Here is a 13,994-nt window from a genome sequence, read left to right on the forward strand (position 1 = left end):
CTCAGGACAAAGTGTTAAGCTCTGAGTTGTGAAAAAGATCTACCTAATGGCAATGCAGTGATGAAGGAAATTTGCTGCATGAATGCATATGCAGACGTAGCAAACACATACTGCTGCACTCTCCCCTTCTTCTGTCGTACTAAATAGAGCAGAGAAAAGGGACTGCTTTAATATAAAAGCACCGGCATATTAAATTACAAACAGAGTAAATAAAATGAGTGCAGAATGTGTTTCAATTCTGGGATTATATTTTAGTGTCCTCTATATCATTTTTTAAATAAAACTTAGAGGAAGACTAGATCAATGTATTTGCTAAGCCAAGGAAAAATAAAAAAGAGAGGAGGAGAGATGGAAACATCGTCTTACAAAGGACATAGCTATACAGTTTATTTCCTGAGTGTGTTTATAGATGCAAAGCCGAAAAGGAGTTAAGATCCAAAAAAAATCACACTAATATTATTATTAGTCAAAACTTAACACATGTCAGCTTTAATAAAAAACAAATACTTACATAATATGATAAAAATCATGCACACATATGGTATGATGAATTCAACATTAGAAGCTTGCCATTATTATCGATCCAAAGGTATTTGTTTCAAACTAGCAGCAGCTGTTCCCTGGCTGTGGACTGTGTTAGCCCTGTCGGGGGTGTCGGTCCCTCAGGTAGCTGCAGCCATCTGCCTCTGTATACAGAGCAACTTGAGGCTCAACGCCATCTCATCCCTGTGGATGACCCTTATTCAGATAACTGAAAACCTCAACCGTCGTAGCATGAAGGAGGTTATTGAATACACTCAGAATGGAAGAAAAAAAAACATCCTTGTGTCCCAGAGGTTGAATTGTAAAGCAGTTTACATAAAAGCAAGAGTAAATGCTAAAACAGGCTGGTTTTGTTGATAATAGCTGAATAAGTTTCAGTACTCTCTCTCTCTCTCTCTCTCTCTCTCTCTCTCTCTCTCTCTCTCTCTCTCTCTCTCTCTCTCTCTCTCTCTCTCTCTCTCTCTCTCTCTCTCTCTCTCTCTCTCTCTCTCTCTCTCTCTCTCTCTCTCAGAATTGCTGCAGTTTCTGTTTGTATGCGCTTCGCCAGTGTGGGCACAATGAATGAAGGATGGGACAAACAGGGAAGAAGCTAAATCAAGAAAACTACATTACATGGTGAGGAAAATATCAAACAAACATTTTTAATGTACAAAAAACAGTTGGAGATAGTAGTGGAAATAGTTGGAGAAAGGGATGGTTTTGTGCCCCCCCCTCCCCCGGTCTATTCTATTCAAAGCCAGTCTGCAGAAGACTGATAAAGACCCTGGGATTATTAATTGTCCATTTTATTCACTTTACCCCTACAGATATCTATGCAATACACTGAATGTCTCATACACTAAACAAATCCTCTACAGCTAACATTTTTTTACAGTGAAACTGTGTTTAAAATATCCACCGCCACCTACTGACTTCATACACTAAGGCAGGGGTGTCAAACATTTGACCACTTTAACATCAGAGAATATCAGAGTTCTTTTTCCTTAAATTTACCACTTTATATATTTTATTTTAGAGATTCAGATTTTTTTTCTCTGAATATTACCCCTCTCTCCTGGGTCCGTAACATTATTCATTTTTCATATAAAGGCCATAGAACGCTGTTGTAGCAGAAGTAACTTGCATTTGCCAACATTAAACCGACAAGATACAATTTCAGATCTGTCTGGTGTGGTTTACTGGTCTAGCCCACTTGAGATCAAGTTAGGGGTATGTGGCCATAAAATGAGTTTGCCACCTTTGCACTAAGGCATCTACAATTTCAGATTTGTTTGCAAGACAATCAGCCAGTGAGGGACTATACCTGGGCACACTAGTCAGGTAGGTCAGCACGTTGTGAAACTCTCCGTCCGTGATCTCTCCAAACGCAGGGAATTCTGGGAACACAATGATGGGGCTGCCATTATCTCCTCTACCGCCTACAAAATTGAAAAACAGAGTTTCAGTCATTTCTTTTCATTTTTTATTTGCACAATAGAATCAAGGCTACATAAAAACAAAAAAGACAGATTGTGCAGGTGAGATAAAGAAAACCCATATGGGGCTTATAGAAGGAATCTCATTTTCAGAAGAAGAAAAAAAAACTAGGAATTATGAGCAATTACAAAAGTCCTGAAATTACAAATTAAACTCAAGTAAGCATGGAATTATAAAACAAGGATAAGGTTAGCTAAATGAAACAACAAAGGCATACAATAAATTAAAGAATATAATGTGGATGTGTGTATGTGGGAGTGGTTATGAGAGACAGAAAGGCCAAATAAAGTCAGACAGGAAAGGTTCAGATCAGTATAGACAAGAGAAGTTGACTGAAATGCAGTGTGGATATAACTATTCTGTAGTTGCTCCCCTGTATCTAATAGAGCATTGACAGAGACCAGTACGGAACATTGGAAGGTGTAAAATATTTGCCTTATTATTGCCTTATAAATATTATGTCTTGTATTACAACTCTGTACATCAGCATTCAATCTTAAACAAGGCAGTGGTAGGGAAGCTGGCAGGTGCAATGTCTTAAAAATAAAAACACAAGTTTGGTATTTATTTATATTAAAGATTGATAGAATAGTCATACTTTACATACAGTATAAGAATTACATAACAATGTTTCTGAAAATCTCCTTGGGGATGTTGCATATCAGTACAATGCTCATATGCATATAGGACAGTTTAATATACCGGATATGGCAAAGAAAACAACTTAAACTGATCATAGCTATAATGCTGTCAGCCTCTGTGTTGGGGGCTCTGTCAGTCAATCTGACAAGGAAAAGGTATTTTGGTTTATTACAGTTAAAAAAAAAAGGAAGAGGGCACTGTGGCCACACGGGGGCACTAATGTTAAAGATGTGTTGCTAAAGACTGGAGGCTGTACAGAAAAAATACAATATCCATCATAATCAATGATTTAGTTTCACACCCGCCATTTAAAATTAAAACCAAAAAAACGTGTATTGTAAACATATTACTATGAAAATTTACCTCACAAAAGTCAACAGTTGAATTAATAATAAATGTTAAAAATTAAACTACCTAATTTATCACATTATCTTATCCCCTATCCCCTTACGCCCCCATCTTACCACACATCTTTACCTTAAGGTCCCTGGTTTCAAGCATTTCCCTTTAATTAATGACTAAATAAGCAACAACTATAAAAGGTAACTTTTGGAAAAGAACACCCCTTGTAATCAATCATAAGGAGTTTAAGATCAGCTTCCTGTAGACTCTGTGGATGAGCTTTGATTAACAGGGGCCTAATTACTGTCATTAGATTCATAGTGCATGGAAGTATGTGACCTTTTCCTAAGGAAAGGACTTCGCACACTCAAACCAGTAAGGAGAGCACAAAGAAAAATACACAAATTAAGAAAGAAATCATGTGAAACTAACCAAAACCCTTCTGATGCTGGCAGAAGGATGTGTGTTATGTCGGACCCCATCCCTCATATTAAGAAGCTAATTGAGAAAATGTGTTTTGTGGACCTTTAAGAATAGCAATTTTAGACTCAATAGAAAAAAGTGAAATAAAAAGGAATAGAGAAAAAGAGGTGAAACACAACGATTGGTGCTGACACAGACATGTTCAGTCTGACTTCGTACACACACAGCTGCTCCGTCAGTGCATGTGACTAGAATTTCAAATCTGTCTGCCTTTTACTCTCTCATCGCTATAGCAACAGCAAGTGCATAGTCATGGTTTCAACGTCTGCTTAGATATTTGTCTGCAAAATGGTGCACGACACTGCTCCAGCCACACAAGGTCACCTGACTGAGACAGACACAGACACACAGACAGACACACACACAGACAGAGACAGACAGACAGACAGACAGACAGACACGTCTGTAGGACAAGATATAACTGCTGTCGCAAATATCTGGCAAGCTCAGTGAAAGGATCAATGTTGTGAAATAACACAAAACATGAATTTTATCTTAAGCTGAACATCTAGAGGCAGTAAGCATAATACTTAGGTAACAGTAGAAGACAGTGGGTATCTGGACCGAAACTTGACAAACAGCGAAGAGGAAAAGGAGGGAGGTGACATTTGAATAGCAAATGATAACTGCCAGGAGAAAACTGTCTACAGTGACTATGCAAAGATCAAGTGGGGTAGTTAAACTCTAAATGATTCCCCAGGTGGAGATGAGACAGATGATTAGTGGTGTGCTTATTAAGTAATAAACTAACAGACAGCAGATGAGAAACACAAATCCCCATGCACCCACACTGACATACAGACAGAGGCAGACATGGAAGTATCACCTGAAAGGAAGGCAAACCGCTTCTTGAGGTCTTGGGTGATATCAGCAGCACGGAGTGGACTGCTGTCCAGCTGCATGATCTCATCTGGTGAAAACAGAGAAATGCAACTATAAGTGACATCAGAGCTGAAGATATACAGTATGGAGGGAGCCTGAAGTTGATTTCTCAAATCTGTTTAATTCATCTGACACTTAACCAACTGATATAAGCAATATAAAGAGCTGCTTTTCATACATCCTAGAGGCAGAATTAAACACACATTTTCCAAGAAATATAAACTATGCCCGTAACATTTCCAGCACATTAAGCGTTGCTGTTGTATATCCCACAGATCTGTTCTGTTGTAGATAGCATAAAGTATTGATAAATGAACAGGCTTTGTTTGTTGGTTGGTCCCTTCACCCCACCTTTTACAGCTCTCTACCACCACCAACCGCCCCCCTCGCCCCCAACTCCCTTTATGAGGATTAAAATAATCAGATTTAAGGTTCATTACCCCAGCAGAAGATGAAGATACTGGTTATACCAGGGATACGCCCTGTATATCTTTGTATATCACCAATATAGCATTGCATGTTGGACCTTGTCACAGTAAATGTAAGACAGGAAAATACAGTACATTTCCATTACTGTCTGCGTGGTAGGATGACGAACAAATAGAGACAATTACTCCGACAAAATGAATAAGGAAAAGAAGTAGTTTACATCAAAAACAGCTGTCTCTGCCAGCTGCTAGGTTTCATGAATACACATTAAACAAACTGTCTCCCTACAATTTGCAGCTTTTGGATTGATTTGTATTCAAGGATTTTTTCAGTATCACTTGTTGAACAAAAACTGGCCACAGTTCAACTTGAAAATGAGAGCTGTGCAGCAAGCGGCAAAACAGATCGATACAGGAAAACTGGCACAAGTACAGTTATTTGCAAGAGGATTATAATGCTTTTGCTTTGCAATGTGTGTATTTGTATAAATATGTGGCATCAATATAGGTTAATTATGCTTAACCTGAAAAAGAAATCCTCAGTAATGGCCAGATCTGCTAACCGGATGTTATAGTATATGAGTGCATATTTTATACCTACAGTGGGGCTCAAAAGTTTTGGCACCCCAGGTAAAAATTTTATTAATGTGCATAAAGAAGCCAAGAAAATATGGAACAATCTCAAAAAGGCATCAAATGACAGATAGACATTCTTATAATATGTCACAAAAAGTTAGATTTTATTTCCCTCATTTACACTTTCAAAATAACAGAAAACTTTGGGCACCCTTTTATAGCATGCACCGGCCCCTTTGGAAAGCTGAGACCTGACAGCGTCATGCATTGTTCTCTAGGTGACTTTTGCAGTTGCCATTTTTTTTGTTTCTGTTATTTTGAAAGTGTAAATAATGGAAATAAAATATAACTTTTTGTGAATTATTATACAAATGTCTAATCTGTCATGTTATGCCTTTTGGAGATTTTTCCATCTTTTCTTGGCTTCTTTATGCAAATTTATAAAATCTTTTTACCTGGGTTGCCCAAACTTTCGAGCCCCACTGTAGTTCCATCCAAATGAGGCTCTGTAGGCGTCTATGTTATTAAAGCTAAAAGACCACATACAGAGTCATGAAATACTCAAAGCACTGGCTTCATCAGCTTTTTATTACTTTTCTACTTTCTTTATAAAAGCACTTCCAGCCCAAGATGCCCAGGGCTCCTGCATGCATCTTTTACCATTCACAAAACTAAATTTCGACACTGTACTAGTTAAAAACAAGCTTGAGGTATGAAAGTACAGGTGGAAAATGAAAGGGAAAACAACGAAGCAGGGGCATCTAGGGACCAGAATAACATTACAGGAAGGGAGTGAACAGTAAAGAGCAATATTGACTTTTCATCTTAGCCTGACTTTGTTTGCTCTGTTGCACTGAGGCAAATCATACAGAATTACCAAGTACTTCCCACATTAGAAAATGTGTAAAGTAGTTTTATACAGATTAGCTTTTAATTTTTAAAGTTCGTGACATTAAGGACAAAACAGATTTGCCCATTGCATTTTAAGATTTATATAACCTTAAAAAATAATCCCATTACGAAGACATTTTTGTCCCTATAGTACTTTTGCTCCTGGCTACAGGACTTTGGGAGATATATACCTGAACAGATATAGTGTAGAAATAAGTAGAGTCTCTCCTGTCTTTATTTGTCCTTAAAATCACGATCATACAAAAAAAAAAAAAAAAAAAAAAAAATAGTCTCAAGGATATCAAGAACTATATTGACAAGACATGGATTTTCCTGTAAGGCATTTACATACTTGCCCTTTAACATCAGGCTCAGAGCCAGGCCAAAATGATCCACCTAGTAAGTCCACCTCGGAGCATCACAAAATATCAGTCATTGTTATCGGTGTCTTTCCCCTCTTAATCCTGTATGTTTCCTGACTGTGTCTTTACAGGCACAGCCCTTTTACTTTGAGCACTCCTCTGACTCTAGTTTGAACAAACAAGAAGTCTTGCTGTTAACTCTTTGTATGGCAATGGGACCTAGCAGATGACTTGGCCTTAGGGTCAGTACAGTGACATTCATTGGGCACACACACGCACACAAAATTCATTCAAGTGTGTCTTCTTGGTGTAGCATTTTCAGTCTCCTTTAAAATGTTTTTTCTCTGAGACCAGCTGGTCCCATGCTTCTTGTGTCAACACAACACCAAAGGATTTAACTATTAAGGGACTTAAAGGACCATACTTGACATGTTGGATCATGTATTTGCAACAACTACTGTAGAGTGTCCACATGTCCAAAGCGATTTATAATAAGTGCATCTATAGGAACAAGTGTTTAAAGCTTTAGTGCGTAACCTTTTTATATTTATTAACGTCTATTACATTTAAGCCATTGCCAAATGAGTTGCTACAAAGCTAATTAGGACTTTCAGCTCCACACAACTCTCTCTGTATTTCTCATTATGGCTATGTTTAGAAGATTGGGTCTTTCGGTGACTTTCCCGCGCAGTAGCTCGAGTGAAGATAATTACCCCTTCTAAGGAGTCAATCATGTTTTTTTTAATCCACCGTGTCCTCCTTGGCTACAAGCAACTGTATGAAGGGGGTATGGTGGCGGTCCACGGCCACGTAAGGCTTGTGTCATGTGGACGCGCCCACAGTTTTGTTGTCATTACTTAGAATGACTCATGGGGGAGACAGAAACTACACACTTATAGCTTTACTGTCATTAAAAATAGGAAGTGGTATATTGTGAATAGAACAAATGAGAAACTAATAAGGATTGACCTGTAAACTGATTATTTAGCTTCTGAATAACTGAATAAAGGACTACATTTATATAGTATATGGAAGATACATATAGTTTAAGTTATGTTTATTAAGTTATAAGTTCATGACATCACTACGAGAAGAACAGACAGTCCCTGAGAGAAAGGAGCTCAGTGAAATCAGGTTATGTCGTCACATATCTGTCTCTACAGCTTCTGTTCACTAAATCCTGCATGACAGTAGGCCACCCCTGATGTTGACGCACAGATTACCCTATTCTACCATGTCCAGGAATTCAAAGATACACACAGACAGGCACAAACATACATGTGTAGTCTTGTATATTGTCTATCTCATACACACACACACACACACAAAACTGGCATTAACATCTTGTTTAAGCATCGTGACCTGAGGTGGTATTCATTTACGCAATCAATCTGTTCCCTTATCTATTGGAAAACCTTTTGTTCATGATATGGCAAAAGGTTGCACTGGTTCATCTAATATAAGTTAAAAGCCTACCTGTGGTTGGACAAACATATTGTGCAGCATCATGGCCTGTTCCAGTTTTTTTACAATTTGTATTTTCTTTAGAAAAATATTTTGACTTTAGAACCAAACCTTACTGACTGATATCTGCAGATGTTCTTTGAAACAGTTTTCTACTCCACTTTTCTTTTAGTTTAACCTCAAGCACCAAAATGGCTCAACATTAGTTAAGGAGCCAAGAAAATGAGATGAGACTAGATAAATGACCATATCTGATGTTTGCAACTTGGTAAAGCAGTGTTGCCATGTTAATAATGGCCACTCACTGCCTGAGGACACAATGCTGCAACTGTCTAGCCATCTGTAGAGCGCTCACAGGCTCTCACACGCTCCTCGTGGAATCAAGTTTACACAGAAAACTCCAACGGTTTCCACTTTTTGACCGAGCCTTACTTACTTAGCCAGCCACACCTTGCCCCCAGCAACTCCCACACATATCAAAACCAACCCCTCACCCAGGTCAGCAATAGCTGCACTTTGTATCCAGAAATAGGGTATTCTGTTACTGAAAATCCCCTCCTGAAAGTCAGCAGATTTGAGTTTCAGTCACTTTTCAATCCACTTTTGGTCACCATTTCTTAGCCGGATGAGCCAGTTTCAGATACTACTGTATTTCTCACAAAAGAGACACTGAAACCAGAGTGTCTTTTACTATCATCAAGTATAAATGATGTCTTATAAAAACAAGTATATGATTATATATAACTATACTAAATTAAGATAACTGAATTAAAAGCACTTTTTAGAAACTGTTTATGAGAAAATATACACCCTGAACAACACACACACACACACACACACACACACCTGGCTATCTTTGTGGGGACCAGTCATTGACATAATGCATTCCCTAGCCCCTTAACCTAACCTTAACCATCAAACCTAAATGACTAACCTTATCCCTTACCCTTACCCTAACCATAGCCTAACTCTAACCCTACTCCTAAAACCAAGTCTTATTCCTCAAAAAGCCCTTTAACGTTATGGGGACAAGCATTTTGTCCCCACAAACCTGTCAGGTCCCCATAACTATACTGTATTCACAGTTTTTGGTCCCCACAAATGTAGCAAAACCTGGCCCACACACACACACACACACACACACACACACCCCCCCCCCCCCCCCCCCCCCCCCCCCCCCCCCCCCGGTTTAGACGCTAATGTTCTTTAGAGGTCTAACGATGAGGATTACTGTTCACACACGCTCACGTCTGTGGGCAACGAGTCAAACGTTAGTGGGTCACATCACACACCTGGACTGCCTGCCTCTACTGACACCGAGTACAAAGGACAAGAGCAGAAGCCTAAAACTGTGGATCATCAGGCCAGAAAGAGTGGAAACATGAATTTATTCTGAAAATATGTAATACTATGGGCAATGGATTGTAGTTGGGAGGGAACCAAATGGAAACCCACAAACAGAAATGGGGGAGGGCATGTGGGAATAAGGGGCTTACAGTCATGGTCGTGGAGGGGGGAGTGACAGATGAGCCCATGTAATGTCAGGGGTGACAGGGTTCAGATGGGCTTTAAAAAGGGGTTGAAATGTTTAAGGTTATGGTTAACGATTGTGCTGCTATACTGGGTCTTTAATCAGACACGCACAAAAAAAAAAGGATACGTTTGTGATCAGAAAAAACAATGTTGAAAAACAGCAATAATCCTGTTCACAAAAATTAAAAATGCATGGCCTAAAAACCTGAATAGCCCTAAAAGATATATCTAATAGACAAGCATAGTTGTTGCCCCTTCTGTTCTGCCTCAGTTCATCAACACCTGTTAAGAAAATATATTTATCCATGGTTATATGAAAATATATTGCAGTAATGCATCACTCTTGATCATTATTATAATGTCATATGTATAGGTTCAGAGCAAAGTTAGAGGGCAGGTAAACCCAAACAGAGGAGGGCAGGTAGAGTATGTGTTCAAATAACTAAACCAAATTGTTCTTATGACTGGATAAACTGCTCAACTGCACTGCACAAAAACAAATACTATAAAAATAGTTTGGTGAAATAAAGACTGTGACAAGGGAAGAATGTTTTTTTGTATACATAAACAAAAAAGATGAGGGTAAATAATGGCAACTGACACCTACCACACAACCATTGGCAGCAGCAAGAAAATCTGTAGTATCTTTCCACCTCTTCCAAAGAGATCCGTACATGACCCCGACGCTCATCTACAGGCAACAAACACACATCCAATGCTCCCTCTTCCTCTTTGACCTCTTCAATTTGATTATCCATCTCTAGTCCTCTCTCCGCTTTAATGTCTTCATTCACCGTCGACCCTGAGTCAGCCTCCATCTCACCATCCTCTTGAGTTAGAGCCCGTCCATCTCCTCCTGGACTTCCCTCTGTTTGCTCATAACTAGTAAACAAAGAATATGTGTGTCCTGTAACCACAAAAGAGTCCAACTTCCCTCTATCTGGGTGTTCATCTGAGCCTACGCTCACCTGTCCAGCCTTCAGCCTCAGCTCTAAATTCCATTCCATGCCAAACCCAGAGTCCAGCTCCACCTCAGCATCCTCCTCCATCAAGAAGCCTGAATGTGCCATCACCTCTCCCCCCATCCTGCCGTCCAAATCCACGTCATCTGCACTCCTCTTCCAAAACACTTGTTCCATGCAGCTATGCAAAACAGGTATCACCCTAACAATTTCCCTCTCATTGTGACTCCACCTTCAACCAGACTCCACAATCATCCTGGTCCTCTCTGTTAGGCTGCAGGTGCTCTAAAGCCTGCAGGACGTCACTCAGTAACTGTGGGGACTTCCTACTGCAACCTCGGGTTACCTTGCCTGTAGACAAAAGCCACAGTGTAGCACTCTACCCTACCTTCCACGTTCTACCAGCAACCCCCCCATCCCCCTTAAAAAAAAGACAATTACCTGACCCCTCCCAGTTGAATAGCAGTGCCTCTAACCTGCTAATAAATTACGTAGTCTGACCTCTAAGAAGGGATAGAGTTTAGACTCTGTAGGACTCGTCAGAAACAGTACAAAATCATACATGCAAGTTATTTAATACCATGTCACATTAGTTAGGTAAAACCTGCGGCTCGCAGTCCTTTGCTAGTGTTCATTTATCTAGGTCAACAAAACTCTTGCTCCTCATCTGCCTTATCTCAGAAAATGTGGACCAAGCGTACAAAGCCTTCATTCTGACCAGCCCATTCAAACACTGTCTGCCTCCCCATTTTACAATTCAGACTGTATCCATTCAAAGCCCCTATTCTTGTTTACAAAAGACCCCATTCTTACAAATTTAGTGAAAGACTTAATTCTAATGAGAACTCTCAAAGAAAGACACTGCCTCTTAACAGAATGTGGCAATTTAGATTTCATTTCAAGGAGTTGTATGAAAGATATATTTAGCTATAGACACAAGCATGTCTTCTAATTCAGCCATTATCTACAAATACAAATTCAGTGTGCTAAAATGTTTGGGCAAGAGATGTTTAAGGTGTTAAGTGTAAGTTAGTGTCACATTGCCAGACCTTCCTCCACAGTGCTGCAATGGAAACTCTGGCTTTTCCACACAATATTCTGGGATGGAAGAAAAACGTGATGTGGTTTATTGGCATTCCTTTAGACGCAATGACGGTGACTCTGCATAATAATCTTGGGAAAGAACTTGTTTTTGTTAAACGTGTATATTCAAAAGTTGTTTTAGTTAGCAACAGAAAACTCAAATTTGACGGATAAACTTACTAGCTGTCTGTATTTACCCTACACCGAGCAGGGTTCAGAATTCCGACACAAAGAAAGCGGAAGGTGTGGGAGATCAGACCTAAAAAGCGAGACATCCGGCGGAATCTTCGGCCGGAGCTGAACAATCCCGGAAATGGAATGTCGTTGATATAGACTAAGTGTGTGTACATGTATGCTTGCATGTGTGTGCGTTTTGTTTGCATTGTGTTTAACACGTTGGCTCTGTAACTAAGGGCAACCACAAGGTTAACAGTGTCATAAACCTTGAGAGATAAACAAAGAGCCATTAGGTTAAATAACTGCACAGCTATAAGTGAACAAAAGGGTCAAACAAAGGGACAGATCGCTGATCAACTTGCAGTCTGACTCTAGTTAAGAGACACTGATTCATTGTGCTGTCACATAAAGCCACTGAATGTGTACCAAGAGTGAAAGCAACTAGTGTTTTAAGTATACTTATCTTCTAACCCAGACATGTATCTGTCAGAATTTTTCAGTCAACACAAAATGCCAGAAGATGGTTAACATAAAAAACCCAAAGGGAATCACTCATTGCAAAACCTAGCCCTTTTATTGTTTTGCTTGATTTTTGTGCCAAAGTAAAAGGAGAGATCCCCTATTTTACTCATCAAAATCCGTTTACAAGTCTCATGTAGTTGCACATATTTCTGAAAAATTGTGTGGCTCCAGAGGGAGCTGCTGGGATCTGACCAAATACCTTAAGTGATGTCACTTGAGTCTGCATTGGTTGGGGCTGAAACTACAAATTTAGAAAACAAAAACAATCTTGGGGTGTGGCGTTACAAAAAATGAAATTACCTCTTTAGGCCTGCTCCTTCCCTGTGCTCTGGGCTAAACCTACCGCATAACACACCCGACACTGACCAAACTGTCAGTGGTCCAGTTGTATTGTGGGTAATGTAGGCACAAGGTTTTGACAAGGAAGATGAATGTGTGGAAAAAAACAGACAATTTCTCTGGTTTTGAGATGGAATACTCTTTTTTTTCTGAATTGAGTCAGGAATACATGTTTATCAGAGAAAATAAGGTAAGGCCATTGATTTTCAGGTAGAAAAAAATGTAAGTTGTACCATTTTTTATCTGGTATAAAATTTAAATTGGTCAACTTGACCCAAATACCATACAAGGGTTAAGATTAGCTAATTCCCTCTGCACAATAACGATGGTCGTTGCCACTACCAACTCCAACATCAACAGTGACTAGGACGTGATCCCTTACTGGTTTCTGTACCGATTCTGGCTTTACAGCCAACCTACAAACAGCACCCTTTGTAGGTTGGCTCTATGGCCAGTATCAATACAGTTTCCCACCTACAAACACAAAATGAGTTTTTTGAAGTCATTACAGGTCCTCAAGTCAAGTTGATATTGTTTATACAGGACGAAATCCCGGTTTGTGACTTTGCAATCGGTTTGTGTTGTTTTAAGAAGGTTTAGATTCTCAATTCAATAAGGAAAATCTACCCCAGATTGCAATAGACAGCAGTCCATCATAGGCATGGGCCAGTATGAGATTCTGACAATATGATAACATTCAGCAAAAATATCACAGTCAGTATTGCAATTACTCGCTTTAAAATGTAATCATGTTTTAAACCCCCCCCCCCCTGAACACAATGTATTTTATTTTTAAACACTCAGCACACTGGCATGGAGACGGATTACTAGTTTCTGCAGTTTTTGTCCTTGACCACTGATAAAAAACAGCTCATGCCTTAGGAACGGTATGATGCCAATTGTTAGTGGTTTTGAAACCGGGAACTTTTCAAACCTTGGTACACCTTGAAACCGGTAACCGGCCCATGCCTAGTCTAACATTCTAATTATACCAACAAGAGACACCTGTTTCTGATTCAGTTCCCCACAATGGAATAATGGCATCAAGGAACCATGTGATACCAGTTACACTAAACATTAAACATTTTTTTGTGAGGTTGCTTTGGAAAGAGAGTTTAATTAATGCTTTTTATGAGGTCCCTTTTGGAATCAGTTGGAGGTGGAATAACTTGCAGATCAAAGTTTTTGCCTGAGTAACCTAGCAAAAAAACTCTCAATGGGGTTTAAGTCAGGACTTTGGGAAGGCCATTCTAAAACCTTAATTCTAGCCTGGTTTAGCCATTCCTTTA

At 39.4% G+C, this 13,994-nt stretch overlaps 1 protein-coding gene across 10 annotated transcripts in view; it reads right to left on the reverse strand.

Moving 5' to 3' along the window:
- Positions 1-13,994, reverse strand: part of mcf2lb (mcf.2 cell line derived transforming sequence-like b) — a 41,647-nt gene that overhangs the window by 19,455 nt on the left and 8,198 nt on the right. For 9 of the 10 annotated variants that reach the window (XM_034885423.1, XM_034885420.1, XM_034885417.1 and 6 more), the window contains exons 2-3: positions 4,313-4,396; positions 1,847-1,961 (exon numbers count right to left, since the gene is read on the reverse strand). In XM_034885423.1, the coding sequence (XP_034741314.1) occupies positions 1,847-1,961; positions 4,313-4,396 (199 nt within the window). Of the gene's footprint in view, positions 1-1,846; positions 1,962-4,312; positions 4,397-6,615; positions 6,784-13,994 lie in introns of those variants that run through there. The other variant, XM_034885425.1, reaches the window with a different exon arrangement.

The sequence above is a fragment of the Etheostoma cragini genome, chromosome 11 (genome assembly GCF_013103735.1).
Source record: "Etheostoma cragini isolate CJK2018 chromosome 11, CSU_Ecrag_1.0, whole genome shotgun sequence".
Classification (NCBI taxonomy): Eukaryota; Metazoa; Chordata; class Actinopteri; order Perciformes; family Percidae; genus Etheostoma; species Etheostoma cragini.